General features: G+C 41.3%; 2 protein-coding genes across 11 annotated transcripts; one reads left to right on the top strand and one right to left on the bottom strand.

The window, feature by feature from the left end:
• Window positions 1-2681: 2681 nt before the first annotated feature.
• On the top strand, window positions 2682-3886 carry LOC119272033 (uncharacterized protein At4g28440-like). The gene is made up of 2 exons (XM_037553633.1): window positions 2682-2974; window positions 3565-3886. The coding sequence occupies exons 1-2, from the start codon at window positions 2743-2745 to the stop codon at window positions 3744-3746; spliced, it is 414 nt and encodes a 137-aa protein (XP_037409530.1). The 5' UTR covers window positions 2682-2742; the 3' UTR covers window positions 3747-3886.
• An 8727-nt stretch (window positions 3887-12613) lies between these two features.
• Window positions 12614-15149, bottom strand: LOC119269024 (protein NUCLEAR FUSION DEFECTIVE 6, mitochondrial-like). Of its 10 annotated transcripts, none has more exons than XR_005133398.1 (5): window positions 14900-15148; window positions 14679-14806; window positions 14150-14186; window positions 13670-13742; window positions 12614-13089 (listed from the first exon to the last, which is right to left on the bottom strand). XR_005133398.1 is itself a non-coding variant. In XM_037550771.1 (5 exons), the coding sequence occupies exons 1-3, from the start codon at window positions 15046-15048 to the stop codon at window positions 14167-14169; spliced, it is 297 nt and encodes a 98-aa protein (XP_037406668.1). In that variant the 5' UTR covers window positions 15049-15149; the 3' UTR covers window positions 12614-12903; window positions 13086-13089; window positions 14150-14166. The 10 variants fall into 10 exon arrangements, 5 of the variants coding, with proteins under 5 accessions (XP_037406668.1, XP_037406665.1, XP_037406666.1 ...); XR_005133399.1 differs by having other exon boundaries at window positions 12614-12903; XR_005133400.1 differs by lacking the exon at window positions 14150-14186 and having other exon boundaries at window positions 12614-12903; window positions 13086-13089.
• Window positions 15150-15713: the final 564 nt, after the last annotated feature.

Genomic DNA, 15713 nt, shown 5'->3' with positions numbered 1-15713 from the left:
ACGAGGTACCCGATCCTGACCTTGTGAGCAACGGTGAGGGGGGGGGGGGACCCTTATCAATGGTGAACGTATCGGTGATTGTCCGGATCGTCACTCTCCAGGCGCAACCAATGTTTGTCCTCGGCACGAATTCCTTTGGGGCGGTGGTTAAGTGCTTGGTGAACTCAGCTGGCATCGGCAGGCACTTCAGCTTGGGTGCAAGGATGACCTTGTAGAAGTGGCTTGGGCCGACGTCCTTATGGAAATGGTTGTAGTTCTTCCGCTTATTGGGGGTGCTGCCGAGCTCCACCACCGCCTTGCCCTTCTTGCCGGCCACAACCACCTCTCCCTTTGAGGAGTTCCTCGAACATATGAACAAGAGGTATAAATAAAGGGACAAAATGCAATACACATATGAACAGGAGGCGTGACACAACCAAAGCCTCTATATTTAGTGGACATACCGTTGTGGGCGATAGACGAGCCCGAGTCGGCTGATCCAGGTCAGAGAGTTAGATGGTGGATGCTGGCAATGCCGAAGCAGTGGAAATGAGGATGCTGACAATGTTGAGTAAGCGATGGAGATGGTGAACCTACTGCTTGTTGGGTTGGATTTGAATGGATGTAAGCTCCATTTAACCCCCCCCCCCTCCCCTAGTGAAAGTTCCACTCAATCCCGTTCGAACTTCTGAAATCTCTAATCGAATATGCCTAAATTAAGTCCCACATTGAAGTTGAGAGGTAGATTTGATGCCTAAATCAAGTGCGCAAAGCATATATTGAATGCGGGCATGGTATAAATCTATGCCACCGGGGTCAAAGGGCTTACCACCATTGGCGAATGTTTGCCGGTGCAGTGATGAATCCGGTGCTCGACGTCCAAATCTTCGCTCCGTTGCTAGCCGTCTAGATCTTGCGCTTGTTGCCGCTGGTGTGAGGGTGGAAAGTGGGGAGAGTGAGCGGTGATAGAAGGGTGAGGGGAGTTATCGCGACGCTTCGGGAAACAACGTGTCGTCTCGCTCGTGCAACCGCCTACTCTCACGTGCTTCGAGTTGCATCGCTCGGGCTTGGCTATCGAGAAACGTCTGATTCGAGCGTTTCTCGAGAGCCAGGATCAAAGGTGCTTTAAGGTTCATATGTGTCAAGACTCCGGTGCAACTCAGATAACCGAACGGAACAAAACTACATCCAGCGGGCCTGGCTGGCCCTAATGCATGTCCCAATTGAGTCTCTTATAGGACTATGTATAGATACTATACAACGAGTACTCCATCTGTAAAGAAATATAGGACGTTTTCGATCACCATAGATACTGTCTAAAGCATGTGTCTGTGCTATTTTTACCCCTAAATTGTATATCAGTACAGATGAATTTCCTTTCTCATAGTTGCTAACAGATTAATTTTCTGAAATATAGATTACCATTTTAATGTGCTACACATTCATGCGTGGCTTCATTTTCACATGAGCACAAACTATTTATCTTTTCATGAGAAAAAAACTATTCATTTATTTATTTTAATTTTTGTAATTGTCTAGATTAGCCTCACCTAATAACTTATCAGATAGAGTTCACAGGCTTGTTTGTCGACTGAGAGCTAAGAAAATCTTCAGCTGAGTGTGATAGACACTTGGTACTTCCTCTCATTAAAAAATATATTCTAGTTGATCACCTCAGGCTATATGGTTCGGCGTGATTTATGTACGGGCGGATATGGCAAAATGAAGGCCAAAGCTGGACAAAGTAACAAAATAAAAAGCAACAAACTCGCCGCAATGCAATCTTACTTTGGTCTTGGTGGACCATAGTCTCTCCAACACAATATATCAATCCATGTCAGAACTTAGAATTGTAAGTCTAAAGCTGCAGTGCATATATGATACTATCGTATGATACTCTTTTCACAGTGCATATTATAAGTTAGTATCTTATAGATTGTCTCATTTATTGTTAAGCATGACACAATATAAGACAACATTTTATATGATATCATGATATGATACAAATCCTCTCTTTTCTCATTTAATTGTGTGTCATCTTAGAAAAAATGTCTAGTTTAATTGTGTGCCATCTTATAAAAATATCTAGTTAATATGCATGATACACTTCTGATACTTTGATTTGCGGGCAGCCTAAAGCTTATAATCTTACCGGCAATCAAAACGCAAAAGCCCCCTACCCAAACCTCTCAATTTTCCACCAACGCCCCCGTTAACGACGCCACAGCCAGCCATGTCACCCCCATCTTCGGGGAGGTCCTGGCTCGGCTGCGGCCTCCCTCACTCATCCTCGGGGCTATGCGGATTGACTGATGCGGAATTTTTCACTCAGCTGCCTTTTTTTTGACATCTAGAGAAACAACCGAGTGAAAAATTAGGCGGATCAAATCAACCGAGGTAAGCAGCACGAAGACTATATGGACGGCCTCTTTGGAATATGACCAAGATGCAAAATCGTCCATCGTTGTGTAGCTGAGAGCCTGAGACTCGAGGGATCCTCAAGACGTTGGATTCGATGAGCCTTTTTCACCTTTTGCAGATTAAAGCAAAACGGATAACAATGGCAACGTCTGATGCAATAACAACTCCTCCGCCCCATCGTTTTCCCTCTCGACCACGGACTGAGACTCGTAACCATCCATATTAAATTCACAGCATCGCGTCTAGAGTTTTGGCAGACCAAAGTCCCAACTCGTCGTAATCGTAGCATCAACTCTTTATCATCCGTCCTCGAGTTTCAATCTGTTTGCTTGTTCCGTTTCCATGGCTGCGGCGGCGGCAGAGCGGACGCCGGTGTTCATGAAGGTGGGAGATCTCAGGCCCGGGACGTCGACCGGCCACACGCTTCTCGTTAAGGTGCTAAGCTCCAAGATCAAGACCGAGACCAAGACCGTGGTGACCCGCTTTGGCCCGGCGGCGAGGCCCACGAGGATCGCCGAGTGCCTCGTCGGTGATGAGACGGGATGCATCCTCTTTACCGCCCGCAACAACCAGGGTAATGCATCCCCCTTTTTCTGTAGTAATTAATTAATCTGCTAAATACGTAGCATCTGTTGTGTTTAAATCTTTGACTCGGGGTGTCTCGCGCTTATGCTTTGTAAATTAATGTGCAAAATTGCGCTCCTAGTTATCAAGAATGAGTACTTGATCAATGGTCAGTACCTAGCATCAAAATGGAGTAGTGCAGAGTAGACTCCCGCTATTTCGTTTACCCAGCATGCAGTAGCTACATCGCCTTCTCTGAGTCCGTTTAGGAACAACAATTGTTAGTTCATTGATGGGATCAGTACGTGCGTGCATGCTATACTGCTGTGAGTATGGATACGGGCAGAGACGCAGAGTATTGTCCTTGATTGATCACATTGACCATCCTAGACAATACTAGACGCAGAGTATTAAATAAAAAAATGTTTATTTGAGGAGTCTACTTTGTATACGGTTATAATTTCTGAACGTAGCAAATTAGATCCTTCCGTAATCTGTTCATTTCATAGAGTTAGACAAATGCATGATTGTCTTACTGTTTTGGTTAGCATGGTTTTACATGGCAAACATCTAACAGCAGAAATTACATGTGTTTGACAGTTGACATGCTGAAGCCCGGCAACACCGTTATTCTTTGGGATGCAAAGCTTGGCATGCCCAAGGGGATAATGAAGCTAGCTGTTGACAAACGGGGGCTTGTTGATGTCACTGAACCGGCAAGCTTCGATGTGAAGGAGGACAACAATTTCTCACTTGTGGAGTACGAGTATGTACAGGTCTAGGTCTACGTGTAAGAGTGGACTTATTTCGCTCTTAATCAGAACAAGTGCTTTCCAAACCTGCTTTTTTTTTCTTTTTTGAAAAGGGGTCGGGCCCCGGCCTCTGCATCAGAACGATGCATACGACCATATTATTAATAATAAGCAAAAAAGTTCTACAAAGGTCTCCAGGTCTCAAAAATAAAATAAAAAAGCTCACAAAGAGCATAAGCATCATGACAGGAAAGCCACAACCGGCAGGCAAAAATATAAGATATAAAACTAAAAACTTATTCTATTAGATAACCGCCATCCAAACCGGTTGAAGATATCCTGAGTTACCGTCTCTTATCGGATAGATCCAGTAACCAAATGCTCCCTGGCCTCCGTCGGAGTGAGTAGCGACCACATACAGATAAGTGTAGTGGCCCGGAAGATAATCTGCAAGAAATGAATTTTTGTTGTTCTATTAAAAACCAAATCGTTTCTGCAGTTCCAGACAGCCCATAATAAAGCACATACTCATACACGGATATGTCTTGCAGTATCGGGATCTAACCCATCTAGCCACGTCCCAAGTAACGTGTTGATGGTATTCGGAGGAGTAATATTAAATGCTAAGTGCACTGTCCGCCATTTTTTTTTTTGCCAAGGGACAGTCGAGAAAAAGATGTTTGATGGATTCGTCCTTATCACAGAAACTACATCTTGTAGATCCTGGCCAATTGTGTTTTGCCAAATTGTCCTTCGTTAGAATAATTTGTTTATGTACAAACCACATAAATACTTTGATTTTTAAAAGTACTTTGACTTTTCAGACATGTTTCGAACGAGGAATAGCACTAGAGTTGATAACATCCAAATACATGGATTTACCGAAAACTCTCCATTCCTTGTTAGTTTCCAGCTCAATTGGTCAGGTTGTTGAGAAAGGTGGACTTCCATCAATCTTCGCACTAAGTGGAGCCAAGCTTCCCAACGATTGCCCGCTAGAGTACTTCTAAATTGGAAATTCAGAGGATTGGACTGTAATACTTAAATTGGATATTCAGAGGATTGGACTGTAATACTGATGCAACATAAGCTTATATTATAGAGAGAGGGATATTGGAGTGCAAGGGGCGTCTCCCCAAGCCATGTGTCCTCCCAGAACCTCGTGGTAGTACCGTTTCCAACTACAAATTTTGTCCTGTTGAAAAAAGTTGATTTTACTCTAATCAGTCCTTTCCAAAAAGGTGAATCAATCGGCCTCACTGTCACCTGGGACAATGTTTTGGAATTAAGGTACTTGTTCTGCAGGGTTTGTGCCCACGTGGCATCCGTCTCTACAGATAGCTTAAACAACCACTTGCTAAGTAAGCATCTGTTCTTCACCTCTAAGTTTTCAATGCCGAGACCCCCTTGGTCTTTCAATCTGCAAATAATATCCTATTTAGCGAGACTATCTTTTCGTTTTAATTCACCACTCTGCCAGAAAAATCGAGATCGATAGAAGTCTAGCCTTTTCCGGACTCCAACTGGCATCTCAAAAAAGGACAAGAGAAACATAGGCATACTCGTAAGAACCGAATTACTGAGAATTAATCGGCCTCCGTATGACATAAGCTTGCCCTTCCAACAGCTTAGTTTCTTTTCAAATTGATCCTCAATGCATTTCCATTCTTTGTTAAAAGCTTGCGATGATGAATTGGTATACCCAAATATGTGAAAGGTAAAGATCCCAATTCGCATCCGAACAATTGTGTGTAAGCATCTTGTTCATCTTTAGCTCTTTCAAAGCAGAACAATTCACTTTTATGAAAGTTAATCTTTAACCCCTATAATTGCTCGAACAAGCATAACACAAGCTTCATGTTTCGTGCTTAGCCAAATCATGCTCCATGAATATGATAGTATCATCAGCGTACTGAAGGATTGACACTCCTCCATCCACTAAATGCGGAACTAGGCCACCTACTTGGCCGTCCTCCTTGGCCCTTCCTATTAGGATTGTCAACATGTCGACCACTATGTTGAAAAGAATCGGTGACATCGGGTCATCTTGCCTCAGGCCTTTGTGTGTCTGGAATTAATGACCTATGTCGTCATTCACTTTGATTCCAACACTTCATTTTTGCGTGAAAGAATCAACCTGGTTTCTCCAGGCCTGATTAAATCCTTTCATATGCAAAGCCTGCTAAAGGAAAGACCATTTGACTTTATTGTACGCTTTTTCAAAATCCACTTTGAAAACCACCCCATCTAGTTTTTTCGTGTGGATCTCATGGAGCGTTTCATGCAGAACTACAACCCCTTCTAGGATGTTCCTGTCCAACATAAAAGCAGTTTGGAAAGGCTGCACCACAGTATCTGTAATCTGCGTAAGCCTATTAGTCCCCACCTTATTGAAAATTTTAAAGCTGACATTAAGAAGACAGATAGGCCTGAACCGCTCGATCCGCACGGCCTCTATTTTAGGAAGCAAAGTAATTGTTTCGTAATTTAAGTGAGACAACTGTAACTGCCCACAGAATAAATCATGGAACAACGGGATAAAGTCCCTCTTAATAATATGCCAGCATTTCTTATAAAACTCCGCCGGAAAACCATCCGGGCCTGGAGGTTTATTATTCTTCATTTATGATATAGCCTTAAACACCTCTTTCTCCGAAAACGGGGCGGTCAAAATCCCATTCTCATCCGTAGCAAGTTGGGGCACATCCTCTATCCTCGACTCATCCAAGGAAACGAAATTATCCTTTGGAGGCCCAAACATCTGCTTATAGTAATTCATGATATATAGTTTTAAGTTTTCCTGCCCTAAACTATACTCGCTTTTGCTTAGCATCTCAACAACCCTTTATTAGATACTCCCACTGTAACATACCACTTTTCAAACCCTAGCCTGGTTGTTGTCACCGTTTAGGCTAGGATTTTTTTTCACATGCAATAAAATAAATGTTTGCACAATTTCTTTTTGTCTTTAGCACTTTTATCTCTTGGGTCAAGTCCATTGAAAGCGCACTAGTACTTGAGCTAGGAGTTACTTGGACTCGTCTCCATCTTCTACTCGGAATCAAGCCCACTCATCACTGTTTTCCTCTAAACCGACGATCCAAACTCACTATGAATTTCATCCTAACATCTTTGCCTCTGCTCCAACAAGTTTACTTGGCTCTGGAAGGTTCTTTGGGCGACCAAATAAAACCAACTTGTGTCAAACTTGGATTCCAGCATTGGCTTTGAATACAAGAAAAGAAAGAAATACAATCCCTATCCAATTCTAGTCAACCTAGGGCAGCTCCAACCGGACCCTTATAATTACCTCTCCTATACTCCTAGGCTCCAAACCCACGAAACCATAGCTCATGAGCCACCCAAACTCGCCACAAAGTTGATATCGCGAAATTCGTGAAACAACAGGAAACTGTCATGTAATCTGTATGTTCTCGATGACTCAAACATCTTCTTGAAGAATCCTCCTGTGGAATTCTAAGGAATTGAGTCTACTCCGCGCGTGCAAAATTTGAGGGTGATCCAGCGGTGCAAACTTCCGCAATGTCCAATCTATCGGGACCTGTTCAGGCAAGTTTTTCTGCAAGTTCAAACCTTCCGATTTGCAATCAAGTTATATCCTTAGGTTTGGTAATTTTTTGAATCGTTAGACCTTTCTAATATGATCTTAGGGTGTCTTCAATCTCTCCCTAAAACATTTCTCCAATCCATATAGCCAAATTCGATCAATGAGGTTATCTCCGAGCCACTGTCTCTGAAAAGCGAATTTGTCCAGATTTTCACCGGTTTTGCAAGCTGCCTAGCGGTCGACTCGGTATGCCAAACATCAAACGTTTTGTTCACTATCAAGCCCTATATGTCTATTCTATTCTAGTTTACGGATCACCCAAAGTGGTAATCAAAGCTACGTCGCTTTGGGAGATCTATAAACTAGACTAAATAGACATAAAGGGCTAAATTATGACCAAAGGGTTTGAAGCTTGGCATACCGAGTCGTTCGCTAGGCTGCTTGCAAAACCAGTGAAAATTTGGACAGTTTTATCAGATATAGTGGCTCGAAGCAGACCTCGGTGATCGAATTTGGCTGCACGGATTAGAGAAACGATTTAGGGAGAGATTGATGTCTTCCTAGAGATCAGATTAGAAAGATCTGGCGATGCAAAAAAAAATCTAACCTAAGGATATAATTGCAAATCGGAAGTTTGAATTTGCAGAAAAATTTGCCTGGACAAATCTCAATAGAACGTCACGAGAGTTTGCATCGTTGGATCGCCCTTAAATTTTACACGCACGGAGTAGACTCGATTATGTATAGAAGTCTAATGGAGGATTCTTCAAGAAGATGTTCAAACAGACGGATTACGGGACAATTTCATGGTGTCTCACGAGTTTTGCGAGATCAACTTTGTGGCGACTTTGGGTGGCTTGTGAGCTATGGTTTCGTCTGTTTCGAGCCTAGGGGTGTAGGGGAGGTATTTATAAGGGTCCTAGGTCGGTTGGAGCTACCCTAGGTCGACTAGAATTCCATGGGATTGGGTTTCTTTCTAGTATTCGAAGCCAAAGCTGGAATCCGAGTTTGACACAAGTTGGTTTGTATTTGGTCGCCCAAAGGAACCTTCCGGACCCAAGGAAACGTATTGGAGCTGAGCAGGACGTTTGGCTATCCTTGGGTCGTTGGGCTTGAGTCCCAATGAAATTAAAAAGTGAGTTTGTATCGCCAGTTTAGAGGAAAAGGATGAAGAGTGGGCTTGATTTCGAGTAGAAGATGGATACGAGTCCAAGTAACTCCTAGCTAGTACTAGTGCACTTTCAATGGACATGAACCCAGATATGAAAATGCTGAAGATAAAATAAATTGTTCAAACATTTATTTTATTCCACACGAAAAAAATTCTTAGCCTAAACGGTAACAACAACTAGGCCAGGGTTTGAAAAGTGGTACGTTACACCCTCCGTCCCATAGTTTCATATGCATTGCTTGTAATAACAAGTGCGAAGTTATGGTGGCTCTTTTTTGAAAAAATAAAAACATATTTAGAAGTTTAAAAAATCAGAAAAATATCCATGGAAACTTGTATGTATTCACTATGGATTCATGAAATTTTGTTTTGAAAATAAATAATTTGTAAGCTGTAAAAAAACAAAATTCCGACCAAAAACAAAATGTTGAAAACATAATATTTGTCTTTTCTTTGTACGTCACGTGTGAAATTAAAATGTTGAGAAAATTTGTGCATACATAGTATGCACGTCTGTGTGTACAAAAAATTCAATTTTTTTGCCTTTTAGAAAATGTTTTTTTGGAAAAGGGCACCATGGTGCCCATGCACCATTTGCAATTTCGTTGCACTAGGGGTGTAGAGCGGCGCACGAACCCATACCGCTTCATATACAAAACTACCATATTCTGTTTTTTTTTCTTTTGCGGGAAACCATATTCTGTTCTATCTGGATTATACCCCGAGCCTACATCAAGCCTGCATCGAGCAGGCACGGGACTTCGACTACACCAATGGCTGCTTCCGTTGGTGGTAAGATCCTAATCTACCTCTCTGTTCATTATGCAATTAGGTGATCCAATGACTAGGCATGCCATCCTGTTAAGTAGATCCTATGGGATTAAATCTAACAATGGTAATTTGCTACTAGATCAGTGCTAGATTTTTAAGATTATTAACAAGTTTTGTTAGTTTAACTATGCCACGTTTCCGCTTCAAGATGTCAATTAGCACGTGTTTTACTTCTTGTTAGCAATTAGACCATGATGAATTGGTGAAATAAAAATAAAGTCCCAATTTTTTCGCCAATTCAGCTGAACCCTAACCCTAGAAACCGAAAATTTGAAACGCTGACAGCCTGTTTTAGCAGCTGGGTTTTGGCCCAAGTTCTCTTGGCCCATGGAATTTCTTTTCTTTGCTTATATGAGTTTTTTTGCTGCTGGGCCGAATGGTGATGGGTAGCCGTGGGCTATGGGGCTAAAATAAAAGTTCTGTGCATTTTCTATTTATTTAGTGCATTTTAGTATTATGATTATTCCCAAAATGTTTTGCATTGTTATAAATAGAAAATTGCCAGAAAAATGATGTTGTAAATTACATTTAGTTTTTTGAATGAAATGGAACCGACGAGAAATTTTATTTAGAGAACTCTTATGAAATTAATGTTTGTGTCATTTTATGGCATATTAATGTCATCATTTTGTAATACAAACCAATGTTGCTTTACAATTTTGAATCACCCCACTCATTCCTTATTATTTTCTATCCAACGATGACATAATTTGGAGTTAATTTTTGCATGAAAATCGATCAAACCAACGTAGGTTAATTTTTGTGCAATTTAATTTAGTTATGATGTTCTTTTCCTTTACTTATGATATTTTGAATTCATGACAGCTTCCAGTCCTCATCCTTACTGGAAACAACTTCCAAACATGTTAGGACTCGTTGCTATTGCACCTCGGCTGGCATGAGGTTGACCTTGCTGAGGGAAGGTAAACCAGTGGAACCTAAAAAGAATGTCACTGGGTATGCTGAGCTTAAGAAAGCATATGATGCTAAAGTTGAGAAGTGGGAGAGGTCAAACAGAATGGCACTCCTAATTGTGAACTTCTCCATCTTGACTGAGATTAAAGGGGCTATTTCCACTAATGAAAGTGCCGCCGAATATTTGAAATTGGCGGAAGAACAATTTAAGGGCTCAGAGTAAGTGTATGCAGATGAGCTTTCGCACAAGCTGCTTGCAAAATACGATGGGCACGAAAATGTGAGGGAGCATATTTTAAGTATGAGCAATGTCACGACAAAGCTTAAAACCATGAAGTGTGACTTGAGTGAAGAGCTTCTTGTGCTCCTAATTTTTAGGTCACTACCCTCACGGTTTAATCCATTCAAGATAAACTATAATTCTCTTGAAATCAAATGAAAAATACTTGAACTCATTGCACATTGCATTCAGGAGGAAGAGAGAATGAAGAGTGAGCAGAAAGATAAAGCTTTCCATGTTAACTCTACAAAGAGGAAGCATGAGAACACTGCTCATAGCAATAATGTGCCTAACATAAAGCAGTTTTCCAAAAACAATCCTCCAAAGCCTAATCAATGCAACGAGGAAAGTTGTTCACGTTCCGCTCCTTGAGTAGCTGCTCTAGTAAATCTTACAAATACCGTCGGAGAAAGACTTTGTAAATTTTGCAAATAGCCAAATCATGTCAAGGAAGTATTTCTACTTTAATCAATCGTTCCATTCTCCCCCTCGAAATGTGGCCCAAGCGACGATGCCACAATTTCGAAGGATTGATACTTCTCGAGTATGAACGATTTGCATGTTTGCAAAAATTGCAAAGTCTTTCTCCAACGACATTTTTAAGGTCTACTGGAGCAACATTTGACGGAGCGGGACGTGAACAACTTGCCTCATTGCATTGCTCAGGCTTTGGAGGATTCATTTTGGAAAACTACTTTTTGTTGGGCATATTATTGCTATGAACATTATTCACATGCTTCCTCTTTATAAAGTTAACATGGAAAGCTTGATCTTTCTGCTCACTCTTGAAATTTCTCTTCCTCCTAAATGCAATGTGCAATGAATCACGTGCTTTATATTTGAGTACTGACCTAAAAACTAGGAGCACAAGAAGCTCTTCGCTCAAGTCACACTTCATGGTTTTAAGCTTTGTCACGGCATTGCTCATACTTAAAATATGCTCCCTCACACATTCGTGCCCATCATATTATGCAAGCAGCTTGTGCGAAAGCTCATTTGCATACACTTACTCCGAGCCCTTAAATTGTTCTTCCAACGATTTCAAATATTCAGCGACACTTTCATTAACAGGAATAGCCCCTTTAATCTCAGTCAAGATGAAGAAGTTCATAATTGGGAGCACCATTCTGTTTGACCTCTCCCATGTCTCAACTTTAGCATGATAGGCTTTCTTAAGCTCCGCATACCCAGCGGCATCCTTTTTAGGTTCCACTGGTTTACTTTCCCTCAGCGCTGGTTTACTTTCCCTCAGCGTGAGGTCAACCTCATGCCAGCTGAGATGCAATAGCAACGAGTCCTTTCATGTTTGGAAGTTGTTTCCAGTAAGTGGCTCAATCTCGAGACCACGAGGACTGGAAGTTGTCATGAATTCAAAATATCATAAGTAAAGGAAAAGAACATCATAATTAAATTAAATTACACAAAAATTAACCTACATTGTTTGATCAATTTCCATGCAAAAATTAAGTCCAAATTATATCACCGTTGGGCAGAAAATAATAAGGAATGAATGGGCTGATTCAAAATTGTAAACAACATTGGTCTGTATTACAAAATGATCACATTAGTATGCCATAAAATGACACAAACATTAATGTCATAAGAGCTTTCTAAATAAAATTTCTCATTGGTTCCATTTCATTCAGAAAACTAAACGTAATTTACAACATCATTTTTCTAGCAATTTTATATTTATAACAGTGCAAAACATTTTGGGAATAATCATAATACTAAAATACACCGAATAAACAGAAAACACAAAGAACTTTAATTTTAGCCCAATAGCCCACAGCTACCCATCACTCATCCAGCCCAGCAGCTTAAAACTCATATAAGCAAAGAAAGGACTTTTCTGTGGGCCAAGATAACTTGGGCCGAAACCCAGCCACTAAAACAGCCCGTTGGGCCAAAACCCACTCTGGCACTAAGGGCCTCATCAAAAGCACCACGAGATAATCTAGCCAACTCACGAGCTAGCTCGAACAATGGCAAGTTGCTCTTTATCATGCCTATTTACGTGTGATTGTTAGATCGACTGGAACTATAGACTGGAAATGGTCGAGTTAAGGCCAGGTTGCATAAATTGCTAAATACATTAAAATTAAAAGTAAGCAGGTACGGAGAGCTAGAGATAGGATTGGAGTACATTTTTCTCCAACAACTTGATAACGTAAGAGCAGAAGCAAAACAAAGCAGAAACTTCCAACTAAGCATTATTTTTTTTCTCCACGAAAGGCATAATCAGACCAAGTCGGTTAAATCTTGGCACAATCAGGTATAATAATCCCGTAGACACTTATACAAACGAAAATCCCAGGATAGTACAGACTGAGAAGGCGACCAAAGAGTACTTTCAAATTCAATTTGGCAGGTCCGTACCAGGTACCATCACAGCAGGCTCCGACAAGAAGAAATCATCCATCTACAAATAGAAACGAATAATCTAAGCTCCAACTCTTCAACTGACATTATAAATGTAACAGCCGTAATAACTACTTTGCGCCGTGTCCATGAGTTCCACTTTGCAAAATAAAGCAGATACATATCGTAAAAATAAAAAGCATGTGTTCTTCATCCCAGAGAACCTCCATTGTCACTACTCACAAGTCTACAGAGATAAAAAAAATGGGTCAAACAAACATTCTTTTGGCTACAAGGAAAGGCAGACATGTTTTTTTTTGCGGACAATAATCATAAAAGTACTCCCTCCGTAAACAAATATAAGAGCGTTTCGATCACTAAAGTAGTGATCTAAATGCTCTTATATTTCTTTAGAGGGAGTAATATGTATCCAGCATATGTTAAGTATGTAGATTTGCTAGCATTTCTTCAAATAATGGAGGCAAAATCCCAACAGATTAATGTTCTACTTATATTCGGTAAAGTAACTTCTATAAACTCATCGAATGATACTAATGACTAAATTCAAAGGAAACTTAATCAAGATGCAATGGCTTTCAGATGAATGGGGAAGTGAGGAGTGGACCCAAGTCCAAATTTCTATGTTGCTATGGCCATGGCTGAGTACAGTTTTTATCTACCACATGAAAAAAATGACATGGTTTTTCAGATCTGATTTTTTAAAGCATCTTCACCTTGCATTCTTGTGCAAGTCAAACGGTAGGAGAATTTATGAAACACACTACAAACATATGCTATTATGGATACTCCTTAAAATATGATCAGACCTGAATATTTGAGGTGAGGAGATTATAATCTGCTACATTCCACCTAGAAACTGTCACACGTCATCATTGCCAGCTGGGTCAATACAAAAGAATCAGTGACCCTTTTGCCTCAAATGTGTCACTCATGACTATGTGAATATTCAAAACAATATTTGCTTAAAGACCAAATATACATACAGCTTCACCTAATAAAAGGAAAACTTTTCCAAAGCAAATATTCTCTGGTATAGCCAAAAGGTCGACAACTATAATAATAGCCAAAAGGTATTTTGAAGCTTTTGTTGCCGTGCACCATTTCTTTTGTGATGGCAACACACTTTGCAGGGCTTCTATGATTTTCATTTACAAACAATCTATTCAATAACCGACCCTTTCAAATAAGTGCAGTGGTCTCCTCTTTCCACGAATTCCTCTGAACTATAAATTAATGAAGGTACTTAATCATCAACAGCTATTAGTAAGTACTTAAGGTTTATTCACCTTTTGGGGCTTGATGTTCATCTAGTTTCGTCCTGACCTACAACAAGGACCATGTGGAAGTATAAGATTGGTTTCAACACGACAAATTTAATCATCAGATTTTGAAATTTTTTTATCTACAGAAAAATGACTCCCATCTCATAAGTTTGTTGACTCTCCCCCTAGATATAATTACAGTATGGTTATGAAATGGGCAATTGAGAGTTGCAACACTCTAAAAATATGGTGTCAAAATGTAATGACAGCATGAGAATGCAACATTAGCCTGTTTTAGGACAGGTTTAAAAGCACAATTACAACTAACACACATCAAATTCATATTACCATCAGACTGATTATAAAGACAAAATTGATCTAACCCGCAGAGACTAATGCGCTTGTGATCAGCCCAAAACTACTCTACTCTGCAGTCTGTAACAACTAAAACTAGTCTGCTCTACAGTAGATAGCAACAGACAAACATGCATCAAGACTTAAGCCATCTAAGATTGCGAAAACAACAAAAAAAACATAGAAATGTGAAAGTCACCTTCTGTCAGCCAACCAAACCCAGTGCGAGCCGGGGTGGCAAGGAGCGACGTCATGAGCGCCGACGCCGTGGCACTGTGCATGGGCATCAGCGACTCCACGCAGAAGCTGGTCATCTCCACCGGTGACCTACAGATGCCGAAACATGGACACGAGATTTTCATCCAGATCAAGTAGCAAAACGAGTGCTCCTTGAGAACCACTAACCAAGAGCGCTCGTACCTTAGGAGGACGCGGGGAGCAGAGGCCGGGAGTCGCCTCGGGAGCGGAGCTGAGCCAGCGCGGGGGGCGGCTCTGGCGGCAGCCCCGCGGAGAGAGGAGGCAGCAGATCCGGATCGGAGGAAGGATCTTGCGGCGGCGACGGCGGCCATTGCGGCGGGGTGTGTGGGATGGGGCACGGCAGTGGGAGGGGAGACGAGGGCTAAAACCCTACACTGCTTAGCTGGGCTGTACGCGGCGGCGTTTGGAATGGAGCGCCGGAGCTTCACCTTATTTGGCCGGCCCGTTTACAACCAAGCGCCTGGCACCCCCGCCTTCTCAGTTTGGGCCAAGTGAGTTATGGGCATCGCAGCTGCTTAACCCATTTGCTAAAAAAAACTGCTTAGCCCATACTTATCTCTAACAAAAAAAAAGCCTAGTTATGACTCTCTCTTATTTGAAGTTTGAGAACCGAAGTAGCCATTTCGCTACTCTGGTCTAATTGCAGTGTCTAACGGGACGCGGAGTATCGCTCGAGCTCAAATGAGCTTGGATGGACAGTAAAATAAAAAATCTGAAAGTTTTTTATGGTAAACTTTGACAAATGTTCTAATTGCTTAATTTTTTTATCATGATATAGTTGGACAGGAGAATTCTCACTATATTCAGTCTCAGGTACAACAAGCGTTTATATACACGCTATACAGGTTGTTACAACAGAATCAGATAAGTGCTAATCATGCCGAACGTGGAGATGATGGCGTTCGTGCACTGGAGAGTCGCGGGTGACTCGGTCCTGGAGGTTTGCCTCCCGTGCATGGTGGCCTGTCAGGTGGAC

This window comes from Triticum dicoccoides, chromosome 3A, assembly GCF_002162155.2.
Source record: "Triticum dicoccoides isolate Atlit2015 ecotype Zavitan chromosome 3A, WEW_v2.0, whole genome shotgun sequence".
Lineage (NCBI taxonomy): Eukaryota > Viridiplantae > Streptophyta > Magnoliopsida > Poales > Poaceae > Triticum > Triticum dicoccoides.
The sequence above is the reverse complement of the archived record's forward strand: the minus strand, read 5'-3'. Positions and strand labels throughout refer to the sequence as shown.